This window comes from Homarus americanus, unplaced genomic scaffold (assembly GCF_018991925.1).
Source record: "Homarus americanus isolate GMGI-L3 unplaced genomic scaffold, GMGI_Hamer_2.0 scaffold30768, whole genome shotgun sequence".
In the NCBI taxonomy this organism is placed as follows: Eukaryota; Metazoa; Arthropoda; class Malacostraca; order Decapoda; family Nephropidae; genus Homarus; species Homarus americanus.
Window position 1 is genome coordinate 867840 of NW_024746690.1, and position 13845 is coordinate 881684.

The 13845-nt window shown below is 34.7% G+C and overlaps 1 protein-coding gene across 1 annotated transcript; it reads left to right on the forward strand.

Annotated features, from left to right (window-relative positions):
- The first annotated feature begins 155 nt into the window (after window positions 1-155).
- Window positions 156-13493, forward strand: LOC121879423 (ER degradation-enhancing alpha-mannosidase-like protein 1). Its single transcript, XM_042386083.1, has 10 exons — window positions 156-462; window positions 2043-2219; window positions 2639-2810; window positions 2950-3133; window positions 4583-4757; window positions 5663-5783; window positions 6214-6384; window positions 6850-7020; window positions 7520-7684; window positions 8077-13493. Exons 1-10 carry the CDS (start codon window positions 191-193, stop codon window positions 8167-8169), a joined length of 1701 nt encoding a protein of 566 aa, XP_042242017.1. The 5' UTR covers window positions 156-190; the 3' UTR covers window positions 8170-13493.
- Window positions 13494-13845: the final 352 nt, after the last annotated feature.

Genomic DNA, 13845 nt, shown 5'->3' on the forward strand with positions numbered 1-13845 from the left:
AAGTGATTTTTTAAGTTATTGAGCAATACATCAAATGAAACCTCGTTAAATCAGCAGTTTTTGTTGTAATATAAATCTTTACATGTTTTTAGAATAGGATAATAATAAAAGTTGACACGTTCCTCTTTTCCGCCCGTCATTTGTCTTGATGTTTGTTCACCATGTCAGCTGTCCCTAGGATGGTGCTATTATGGTGTCACCACTATCACTTTACCTAGTGTTTATACACATTGCTCTCCAAAGCATATATACTAGTGAATGTGCCTTTAATATATTCAGGTATCCGTTGAATAGAGTAGAGAAGAAATATGGAGGCATATCAGAGAACGAGAGACTTAGACTTAAGAAGGACACCAAAGAAATGTTTTATTTTGGCTATGACAGCTACATGAAATATGCTTATCCCAAAGACGAACTTAATCCCATATACTGTAATGGAAGAGGACCAGATTATGACAATCCGTAAGTAAAATGAAGGTTAATGGTGTTAATTATTTACATCTTTAATTGAGGTCAGAATTGAAAGTAAAAGGTTGTGTTGGATAAAGTGTACAAGAGGCATTTACTTTATTTCTTATGGGCTTTTTATTAGTTTGCAGCACACTCTTGATATTTACAACACCAGTCAATCCTAAATTATTTCACCTAATTAAGTTAGTATTTTGGTAGTTAATATTTAGGTGAGATAAACTAAAGTTAAAAATCTTCAACCAGTCCAAATGAATGTGTAAAAGTGGAGGAGACGGTTATTACCAGAAAGAGAATATAGAATTTGGTCATTTTTTTTCACATGTTGTTTGGTTGATGATAAGTATAAAAGGAAACAACAACTTTTTTCTCTACTCTTCAATCATAAATCAGCTGAATTGGGCAGAGCATGAAGGAGGAGGGAAATTACGGGGGTAAAATATTGTGAAAAACTGATCATATGGCAGTAATAAACTGTCTCTTGAGTGCTTTGTAGAGTAAGAATTAATTTACTTTCTTATTTAGTGTCATGCAAATAACATCTCTAGAAATTTTGGTACAATTCCGTAAGTTCCTTTTGCTGATATACCCCTACAATAGCCTCCGCCACCATTACCACACAATGATATTTTTTCTCGTTTTTGTAAAGTTATTTTTAAATAATTAAGTATAGACAAGTTATACTGTACTGTATTTAACCATTTTCCATCCCTTTATTCCCATAGTATAAAATGTAATCTTGGAGAATCTTGTGTGTTTATTAATGGTTAGGAGCCACTAGTGGGTAGCCATATTCTTTCCCTTTGCACTGTAACTATTTTACAGGACAGTATTTGGAGACATTATAAAATAAAAGTTGTTTTTCACTTTCTCGTCTTACAGCAATACTAATTTCAGCTATACTATAGAGCTCCTATGTAAGACAAGAAATTTATCCCAAGACCGTCTTCCAGTTCATGCTCATTGCTTTAATTTTTTAATAGCCTTTATCAATGCTTTATTTTGCCTCTCTTATATCTATATACATTTGCTGAATATGGTGTGACATTTCTTATTTGCTACTGGGTATTTTCAAATGAACAAATCTTCTTAATTCTTTTGATTTGAATTGTATGTACAGTTCCCCCCCAAAAAATTTTGTTAGCTATGGGTTTGATGTGATTCGAGGCATTCCAAGCAATGTTACTTGACCTGTTTCTGACTGTTTGGTAGTTCTACGTCCACAACAATACTGACATTAATATAGCTTAATATATTTCTTGTTATATTGGAGTATCTAGTATGCCATACAAGGACTACTACCTCCCCCAATCCTTGCCCCATTTCTAGTTGTTGCTGATATGATGAACAGGCATACCAACTTATAATGATGCACTGGGGGTCATATCAGAGCATATCGTCGTAACTTTTCAAAATGTAGCGACCGAAAATCTAACAATACATTATGGGGGGGACTGTACATCATTTTTGCTTTACACTGTATACAGTATAGTAAAAAGTTCCTATAATCCATGTGATATAAACAGGTTGTGTGATGGATGATGTGGTTAATTTTCAGCTATTTCTGTTCTCAGGTCCAATATCAACATTAATGACATTCTTGGAGATTATTCTTTGACCTTGATTGATGCCTTAGACACGCTCGCTATTCTTGGGGATGCTGGGGAGTTCCGTAAAGCTGTGACACTAGTCATTGAAAATGTTAGCTTTGATAAGAACTCGACTGTCCAAGTCTTTGAGGCGAATATCAGGTAAGATATAAAACCTCATAATTACTTATTGAACTTTTGAATTTAAAGCAAAAACTCTTTCAACTCTTGTGAATACTGTATATCGGTATTAATTTTATTTTCCAAAGTCATTTAGCAGGGTTACCATAACCAGATACCCTCCTAACCCCACTTGACTACAGGATTGAACCTATGCTATTGGAGTTGGGAGTCTAGAGTGTTACCATCTTATAGAAATGAGAAATCTTAAGTATGCTCCATTGATATTATAATGTCCTCAGTTAGGAAACAAAGATTTACATCAAAACTTATGTATTATGCCTTAATGCCAGGCAGCTCTCATAATGCAGGCTGCAGACTAGGCAGCTAGAATTTTGAGGCCAGTCAAATTATGTCAGTTATTTCATTATGCAGTACACGATAAAACAAGCGTATTTCAGGTTGTTGGGAGCATTACTATCAGCTCACCTGCTCATTCAAGATGAAAATAAACCATTTGGGAATCTTGAACCTGAATGGTATGATGGGGAACTACTTGAGATGGCATCTGATCTTGCTTCCAGATTCCTTCCAGCTTTTGATAACTCCAAGACTGGTCTTCCTCATCCTCGGGTAATACCTTCAAAATCTTATTAATGAGGTTATAAGTAGTTATTAATATGATTTAAATATAATTTTTTTGTGTATTTTTTCCCTGTTGTAATGTAAAATGTCTTACTTTAATTTGAACTAAATAATTCTCTATATGCAGGTGAATCTCCGAGAAGGAGTACCAGAAGGTAGCCGCACTGACACATGCACAGCTGGTGCCGGATCCCTTCTTGTTGAGTTTGGGGTTCTCAGTCGCCTCATTGGTGATCCAGTATATGAGATGTCTGCTAGGAGGGCTAATAGGGTCCTTTGGAAATTAAGAAATTCAGAAACTGGACTGTTGGGTGAGTTGCCATAATAATGAAGATCCCTGTAACTATTGTTCAGTACAGTGGTCCCTCGGTTAATGAACACAATTCGTTCCAGAAGGTCGTTTGTTAACCGAAACCATTGTTTCAATGGGATTTTGGGTAATTGGTTCCAGCTCACCAAAAATTACATACAAACTTTAAAAAAAATGCAGTAAAGTACACTTACTTTGAGGTGTGTATGTAGAAGGCTCTTGGTTGATGATGATGATGATGATGATGATGGGAATTAGAAGTGGGGGTGGAGGAGAAGGGAGAAGAGAAGGAAGTGGGGGTGGAAGAGAAATCACCCCATGCTTGATGCCGTCATTTCACCCATAAAATTTTAAGTTCACTAGGTGTAATTCAAGATTATTTTCTTTAAATCAACACTGCACTGCACTATATATTATCAATATGTTAAATAAATTTTAGAATGACCAATAATTGTACTGTAAAAACGTAAAAATACTCTGTGTTCAAGAGACCCACAAGCAAGATGTTTCCTCCACTGAACAGAGATACAAACTGAGGCCTTGGTGGGTGAGTGAAGTGGCTGATGGGTGCACCAAAAGCTAGTTCCCTGTACTGTACTGCAATTATGTTAAATAAGTGTTAAAATGACTAAAAAACTTAATACAAAACTTGGAAAATTATTGAATAGTACAACCTTCTTGATATTTACTCCAATTTTAACGAATGTAAGCTCTAGAACCGATTTCTGTATTGGCAGACTAATCTTCCAGCTGGTGAGCAAGCCAAAGCATGTCGAAACATTTTCGTAAGAATTTCGTTAACCAAATTTTTGTTCGTTAACCGAAATGAAAATTCTTATGGAAGGTAATTTGTTAACTGAAATTTCGTTAACTGAGGCGTTCGTTAACCGAGGGACCACTGTACAGATGTACTTATTTTAAGAATTTAGATGGAACTCTTTTTTGTGTACAGTACTGTATTGATGTTCAATTGTGTCTGTTATTTATATTAATGGGGTAAAAGTGCTTGTGTTTGTATTTTTAATATTGTAGTGTATACACCATGTTTTTGTATGTGTTTCTGTGTGTAATGTACTGTAGTACTGTATATATTTTTTAGTTTGTGCCTTTGTTTTTATTGTGTGTATGTACATAATGTGTGTATGGCTTTTGTTTTGTATTGTATGTTTTGTGTATAAAGTTTATTTTTGTTTTTATTGTTTGTGTATACAGTAGCTATATGTTTCACCTTGTTGTGTGTGTGTGTGTGTGGTGGGGGGGTGGGGTGAGTGCAGCTTAAGTTGTATGTACTTTACACTCACAAGAACTTTTAGCAGTTATTGCTTAGGATAACACTGATCATTTCATAGTTCTCTACATATGATCTGTGGTGTAGTAAATCTTGCTACATTATCTGTTGATCTTCGGAGGACAAAGATTGAACAGATTTCTTTATATATCTTTCTTACAGGTAATGCTGTGGATGTGGACACGGGCAAGTGGGTAGGGGAGTTGAGTGGTGTTGGAGCTGGACTAGACAGCTTCTATGAGTACCTTCTGAAAGCTTACATCCTCTTTGGCCACCCAGAGGACTTCGCTATGTTTAATGAGACGTACTCAGTTATAAAGCAGTATATGAGAAGGGGGTAAGCTATTGTGTTCGATGTGTTAAGGAAAATCTATTTATTTGACCTTTATAAACGTATCCTACACCAGTTCTAGCCTGTATATATTTATTTTTTAAGTCATGTTTTGGGACTTTTGTCAAAAATTCTTGATACAGTATAACCCATCAACTTTTTATTCCTGCTTGAGAAATTGACCTCATGCCATCATGAAGTAAATGATCCCAACCTTTTTTATTTTTCTAGCATCTTATTTTGAGATCATTCCTGGGGACCACTTTTCAGTATTCATTTTATTGCCAAGTCTTCAAGGGCTAGAGTACAAAGGAGAATCTCATTCTTTAATAATTATATCAGATAAGTCCTGTTAATATGGATTACTTATGTGATTAATAATAACAGTAGTGCAACTTTTTGTTTTTATTATTGGAATTCCTTTCTTCGTGTGGTGCAATACATGTGTGCACTAAATGCTAAGTGTACTGCTCCATACTGATATACAGTACAGTATATGGGGGTGAGAGGTCATATGATTTTGGGCACAGCATAATTGACTTTAAATACAGTATATTCTAAATATCTTAAATCATTTCAAAGATCATTAATTAACACTAATTACTGGAATTTTAAAATTGTGAACCCAGATCCTTTATCAGCATGTAAAATATTACCTTTGTATGAAATTTGAACAAAGTCCATGGTTAAAATGAGATCATGTCTGTTCATTCATTCATTGTACCTATAGGACCAGACCAGGGGACATCATCCTCTTACAACTCTCATTTCTGTATTGCTGGAATGTGTATACAGGGTACCTTTGACTGACAGCAATCTAAATTATCACTGCATCTTAAGGTTATTCTAACTATTTAATGATCTTTAAGTACCCACTGTATAGCACTTTAAAAAAGATTCTTCCTTTACAGCCGCCCACACTGTAACTCTGGGTCAGGTGATCATCCTTTGTATGTTAATGTTGATATGAAGAATGGTGGGACACAAACTACCTGGATTGACTCTCTCCAGGCTGCATTTGCTGGAATACAGGTGTGTGCAGTATACTGTACAGCACTTGTAAAACTGTGTCCTTGTAAATTACTGAATGTATATATCACATAATGCAGTACTGTACTTGGAAATATATACAACATAAAGAATAACTTACTAAATTGTATGCTGTATAGGTAGTTTAAGATGAAATGCAGTGAAGAATAATATAATAAAATTTGGCATGAAAATAGCTGTCAGGACATCAGCACCAATAAGAGATAGCTTGCCATCAATCCCCTCAAGTATGTGTTTGTAGAGTAGCACTACTAGAAGATGAAAATACAAGTGAAGGTGAAGTGAGGAATGAAGCTAGCTGGGATGCTTAAAATTATAATACTAATTGAAGTACAGTAATTTGATTTTGAAATATTTATTTTAAATTATGAATGAAGTCTGAGTCACGTGTTCATTGATCTTATTGTTTCAGGTTCTAGCGGGTGATGTGGAGGAAGCCATCTGCACACATGCTCTCTATTACACTATTTGGAAAAAGTATGGTGTGCTCCCTGAGAGATTCAATTGGCAGCGTATTTCTCCAGACGTCATGTTCTACCCTCTGCGACCTGAATTTGTGGAGTCTACATATTTACTCTACCAGGTATATGTTTCAGCTCAGTTTAGAATTTGTCTGGTAGTCTTCATTATTTAACACTTCTCTCACGATACGGTAATTAGGCTCATGTAGATTATGTGCATTTAGTTAAGCTCGTGTAAATTGTCTGTGTTTCAATGACAAATGTAGACAAACTCTTCATGGGGCTCCAAAACTGGGTCATTATGTTTGGTTGTGTTCATTGAAAGCAATCAAGGCTTTCCCACATCATCAAATCTGGGCTACCCACACACTTTGTCAATATGAGTCCCTATTTTGCCCATAAGAGCATCTAAAAGGCTCTTTTTGGATAGTACTCCTTGAAATACCTTCTGTTATCATTGACAAATAGCTAATGCATTTTGGCTTGTTCCACTTGTGATTGAGTATTACATAGTTATTTATAAAACACTCATGTCTTTGTTCACCAGTGCCAACTCTCCAAATCTTGATTCATGTTTTTCTCAACAGGCAACAAGAAACCCATTTTACCTGCATGTAGGTAGAGATATATTGACATCTCTCAATAACCTCACCAAAGCCCAGTGTGGTTATGCCACCATTCATTCCGTCTTGGACATGACTCTTGAGGACCGCATGGAATCATTTTTCCTCTCGGAAACTTGCAAATACCTTTATTTGGTAAGTTGTCAAGTTGTGTTGTCCTGTGTTATTATGAAAATACAAATTTTTGTTTTGTAGTCTTTTTGCATGATATTTCCACCATTATCTCTTTCATCATCTGAGATGTATCATGTTTTCTCAGAATTTATTTTTTATTAATTGCCTTTAATATTGTGTTTTGTTCCTCGTTAATAGTGTACACCATCAGTTATCTTTTAATGAGTGGCTGCTTGCCAAATTTACCAATTCAGTTAAAGTCTGAGGAACTTCACATTGTTCTTGGTGAAGTATTTTCATTATATGATCCAGAAACTTGTTAATTTGACCTCAGTAAATCTTGAAACATTCTTTTATTCACTTCACCAATTTGAGCAACCAGTTTATCCCTATTTTTTAATGATTTACAGTGTTTGAGTCACAGACCCCTTGATTCCCATACTCTTTTTATCACCTTTGAACTTTTATATAAATCCCATGTAATAAAAACTCTGTATCTGATGTATTTACTTTTTGACAGTTATTTGATGTTGATAATCCCGTCAACCTCAACTCCCATCGGTACATGTTCACCACAGAGGGGCACATTCTACCCCTGGCTCCTTGGCTTCGACAACACAGCTGGGATGCCGACCTCTTTCCGGCTGTTGATCAAGTGACGCCAACGAATGTTTCACAGGCAAATGTAATACGTATTTAATTTTTATTAAAACTTTTCACACTAATGAACAATATCTTGAAATCTAGTTGATGAATTTTTCTGAGATTTTCATTCAAGTGAACTTTTTGCAATCTACCTGTGTATGTGTATAGCACAGTAGTTGGCAGCACTTTATTACAGCCTAGAAATGTACTTCATAGGAATCCAAATGTATGCATACCCTTAAACATGACAGACATGAGCTTTGCCTGTGTCCCAGGGTAAGCAAAGTCATTTTGTTTAGGGGTTGCTGTCCCACAAATTTTGGGATATGGCTTACCGGTAATTGTTTTATTTTTATTATTGTCGAGTTTACTGTATATGTGCACATTTTTCTGTGATGTGTGTACTCATTCAGTGTTATCGACTTTTTCCAGTGTGCTGTCATTGATGACGAGAGACTTTACGGCCTTCCACTCAAAAGTCAGTATCTAGAACAAATATCTGTGTCCCTTGGTGTTGAATTATGATGACTGGTCATAATAGAAACTCGTATTCCTTTATTATAGCATTGGAGTTGTACAGGTAGCCCTCACTTAACGAATGAGTTAGGTTCTTGGGAAACAATTTGTTAGGTGAATTTTCGCATCTTGAATTAAAGAACAAATGAAAAAATAGGGTTCGGTTTCCAACGACAAGAAAACCCAATAATATATCCCAAGAATATTAAATCAGTTCACGAACACCAAAAAACCTCCCGAACTTATGAAAATTAGTACCCAACTACTGTAATTTACTACCTAACACATTAAAAACATTAATAAAATGCAGTACAGATTGAAGCTTCCATATCAGGCAACCATGGCACCAGCTCCGAGTTGGATATAGGACATTAGCGTTATTTAGAAGGCTGTATTTTATATGCATGGTACTTGTAACAGGTTACCGATACACTGTATACCTGTACCTTTACACTATACAGTATAACAATTGTGCTACTTCAAGCAACATTTGTATACTATCTAGATAGAAATATGCAGCTTAAACTATTAAGGAAAAGCTAAATGAGAGTTTAACACAACCGGCATTTGCATAAGACTGGCTGCGTGGCCTCAAATTTTGCCATAGCAACACAGCCCAGCTGGGACACTGCCTCTGCTGATCCCCTTAGCAACTGAGGCTCCAACACCTCACCCACCCCCCCCTCCCACTCACCTGCTCAGTGTGCTAATTTTTGTACACAAAAACATGTTTATTCCCTTTATGTTTCTGACTTTATGATATATATATTTTTACTTTTTTGCACCTTATGTATGTAGGATTGTATGTGCATTTATAACTGAGTAAAAAAAAAAATGAAAATGACCATAACATAGCTTACAGCTTAGCCTGGTGAGTGAGAATACGTTTTCACATCTCTCCAAGATGGCTGCCCCAACAGACTCCCGGGGGTGTACGATTTGAATGTTTGCTTGGACCATAATATGTAAAAGTGAGGGTAGCTTTCGTTAAATTAGAAAATTTGGATAAGCGGATTTTCGTATCTCAAATGTTCGTAAAACAAGGATGCCTGTAGTATATGTCACTGTTTTGTTACTGAAAACTTTTATGCATAGCACAAGTAATTCATAATACTGTAATGGCATTGTATTTGTTATTTATGGCATTATGGGAAATCTTCCTTCAGAATATGATAACTTAATATTTCTCCCATTATTAGACAATCTTTAAACCCATTCTTACTTCATAATATAGTAACTTGTTTTAATGGTTGCTGTCATACATAGATTTGCAAGCTTGGCCATGTAGTAAGGAAAGGATTAAACAAATTTCAGGTGTAACACTGTACAGTACTGCACTATAAAGTTAAGCTTATTTTTTCTGTGCTTTATGATGTTTTTTACTTCACTTCTCATTTAGGTATACTGTACTGTACAGTCCCCTAAAAAGGTATCGTTAACCGTGGAGTCGACGTGATTTGACGGTTTCTAAGCAATTTTGCTCAACCTGTTTCTGAACAGTTGGTAGTTCTACGTTGGCAACTTTTGAGCATGAATGAGTAAGTATACAGTATAAATTTTCAAACTATATATACATTAATATAGCTTAATGGATTTCTTGTTATATTGAAGTACAGTACAGGGTATGTAGTATATATGCCATACAAGGATGACTCACTCCCCCCAATCCTTACCCCATCTCTAGCTTTTGCTGATATGGTAAGCAGGCATACCAACTTATCATGATGCACTGGGGATCATATCAAAGCATATCGTCTAGCATTTCAAATTTTAGCGACAAAGAATCTAACGATACTTTTTTGGGGGGGACTGTACATGTGATATATAATTATCTCATTAGTTTAATAAATTATATCTTCATATATTTCAAAGTAATTGTAAGTTAAGTCATATACTGTAGTATGAAATGTCATACAGTGTTATAATATTATTTTAGTGTAAAGTTTTATTCCTTATGATTTTTATGCTTATTTATATTGTTATTAATTTTGAACTCCACTATTCACAATGTGTTACCCTCTAAAAAATCAGTACAAACTTAATATCTTAACTCTTATCCTGTTCCTTACTTTATGGCTGAGCCGGCATGTGTACTGTATGATGGCAATAACATACATTAAGAGTACAGTACTGTAGTTTGTAGGGCCTACAGTGACAAAATGTTTAATAAGTAATATCGTAAGAAAACGTTCACATATTCCTTGTTGATTCATGTGTTTTAATGCATGGGTGAAGGGAGGTGGAACTGTGCTGTAATGACAAAATTATATAAAGATTATAAGAGTATTTTCCACAAAAAAAAAAGTGAAAATCTTCCCACTTTTGCAGGGCTTTTTTATTGGGGGGGGTTAGTAGTACAGTATATACTGTGTTAACTTCTTGTGTACAGGGTTCCCTCTCTGCTGAATAAAATTGTCTTGGTGTTTACTGAATAGAATGTTAAACATGGCATCCCTGTAGTGAAGGAGTTAACATTGTACTACAGTACCTAAAACACAGTAACCCTCTCTCAACTTCATGTGATGTAATTAATATGTAGGTGCCATGAATGATTGTCACTCACAGGTAAAGTACCTGTGAGAGGCAGCCATTGAAACCAGCAGTGACTAAAATATTAATCTTAGAATTCATCTTCATTCATGTCATGGCTATTATTAAGTACTCGGTTTAAATGACTACTGGTAATTTGTGCCTGATGAATACTAAAAGCACTATTGGAGGCAGAACTGGGCAGTGTAGTTAAGCAAAGTACTGTACTGTACTGTACTCTACTGTACTGTACTGTACTGTACTGCAAAAGAAATTGAGCATAATATTTAAAGCTCCTGCCCTTTTTTTGAGAGAGAGATAGTTGTCAAACATGTATTGATAGGCACTATAATGTAAGTATCTTTATTTTTCTCTTAATTTGAAAGATAATTATGTGTTCAGTGGTGTTGGAATTTTAGGTCTGTAGATAGCTTGTGTTTCTTAGTCTCAAGAAGTAAATTACAGTACTACTGCAAGCTGTAAAAGTGACCAACCACGGTTTTCTAAAGAAACAATTATTGGTATTTTTAGTTATTTGCCAAAAAAATTATATATAAGGTATATTTGAGGTCAAGAGAAGGATTAAACTGATTAGTTTACTGTAGTACTTCAAAATCCCGGTGTTCCTATCTGGATTTATTCTGCGAGGAACATTTTGTCAGGAAGGATGTTTTGTGTAGAGTTATAGCCTCAACATTTTTTTATGTAAGGTCATTCAAATGTAGATTTGTTCTAGCTAAATTTTCTTTCTGTAGAATTGGTGTAACTTTATATTATTTATGTAGCGTTGATCTAACTTGAAGATTCTATTCTGTAGAGTTGTTTCAGCTTCATATTCTTTACGTAGAATTGTCCGAGCTTCAGAATTTTGTTTACAGGTGAAATTAATTTTGAGTTTGTTATTCTGTGGAAAATAATGAATGTGTGTGTAAGATTGATGTGAATCTTCACCAATGTCTCAAGTTATGTCATCACAGCCTTGCTTCAGATCACTCTTGTGTGGCTTAACTACCTACGTTATGATTACATGTTTTGAGCTTAACTGTGGATTCCTCGTACAGCTAATTGTTCCATCTATTGATATGTACAGTACCGTATTCCGTGTACAGTTACAAGTTCATGAAATAAGTACTGTACAGGGTTCTTCAATAGTTGTATATAGAAGCTTTTGTGAAAAATGGTTGAGGAATATTACTGTGTGTTGGTCAGTACTTTCTCCTGTAGTTGAGTATCAAGGCATCATCACTTCTGGCTTACTAAAATTAGTTAAAAAAAAAAAGAGGTACTTATAGATGCAAAATGTATTAAAAGAACAACCTCTTACAAGTTACAGTATATTTTTGTGTAAGAGTTTTAGGACACTACATATTGTTAATCAGAATATGTGACTGATAATTACTTGCTTCCATATGTGTGTTACTGGGAGGAAAATGTGAATTAATACATTGAGGGAAGAATAGATGAGGTGACAAAGGGAATAGAGATAATAAAGGAAATGTGTAATGAGAGGGAAGCCTGGAGACTTCAGTCACTGTCAGGGGTGATCTCAGGGGAGTGAATGGTCACAGATAAGATGTACTGGTATGTTAATAGGCAATACTGTTATATATATATATATATATATATATATATATATATATATATATATATATATATATATATATATATATATATATATATATATATATATATATATATATATATATATATATATATATATATAAGGTACGTACATTACTAACCTTACTAACATCATAATATCATAGATCATTCCATCCATCTCATAAAAGAGATTACAAAAGGTTCTAGCTTGTCTTAAATGACAGTAAGAAGCAAAGCCATCTCTGTAGTAATGGCTGATTACCCCCAACAGAGACCAAAATAACCAAGATTAACCAACTGTTTTTAAGAATCATATGCGTGAAGTTTGGTTGCAATGCTTCCAAAAGAATTTTGGTTATTGTGCTAACACCATCTGTCACCAATGGGTGGATGGATGGACTGCACAGTGACTGTATCCCCAAACCTTTTAGGCTGGGATTACAAAAGTAAAACAGTTTTGCTCAATACCTCCTCTTCCACATAGGACCATACCTTTGGTTATAACCTAGTTGGACAGACAGTACTAGATGTAATCATTCCCTATACTCATATATTTTTTCTTTCTTCTTTAAAATCTCTCATAAACTAAGAGTCTGATACTTTTGTCCATATTACTGAACCTAGAAGCAACTAAGTACTGTACTAGTTTGATAATATAAAACAGTTCGCAAAATTTTTGCAGCAAAATAATTTTTTTTATTGATAATGGTACACAATGTTATAGTTATTTATTCAGAATTAGCAGTATTCTTTCTTTCATTCCCATTTTGGCATTACAGTACTGTACTTGTATATGAATATCTTCGAGTACCCCCTAACCATTTTAGTAGGAATATTTCAAAAATTAAATGTGGTATATATATTAAGCAACCTTGCATATGTTAAACAATGGCATTGTGGATAAAGCAAGGGAAGTCTTGAAATACATACAAATTACACAATGGGGAAAAGTTGTACCTGTATAAAACTTTGTATTTCTTTTGCATACTATGCAATCTAACAGCCAAATTTAGTGCCTTTCTACATGTAACTGAGTATTTTTCCATGCCTAGTACTGTACCGGTGTCCCAAATATTCTTGAACACTGTTTCTTCAGTGTAGGATTATGCCGATTTATCTTTGTATTTAGACTTGACCAATTATGATTACCACGTAAACCAAGTAAAGAACCATGCAAATAAATAAATTTATATGAATAAATATATATATATTTTTTTTTCACTTTTGCAAGCCCTTCTCTCATGTGTCTCAGGATGGCCAGAGTGAGAAGTAACACAGACTCATTCACTGACATAAATACTGTACAGTGTGCAATGGTGACAGCATCCTCTTGTATCATTGCTGTCATGAGCATCCCTTGCAGTTTTAGTAGTGTTAACATTTTAAAGTCTGTTTAGATAACCTTCCTTTGGTGTAGAATCTAGATAACAGAAAAACTTATATCCTGGGACCAGAAAACGTTTGGAATATTCAAACTGGAATTATATTGAAGTATAGATGTCCAGATAACAAAAGATACAGGGACCTTATACCAGATATCCTGATTGTAGAGAA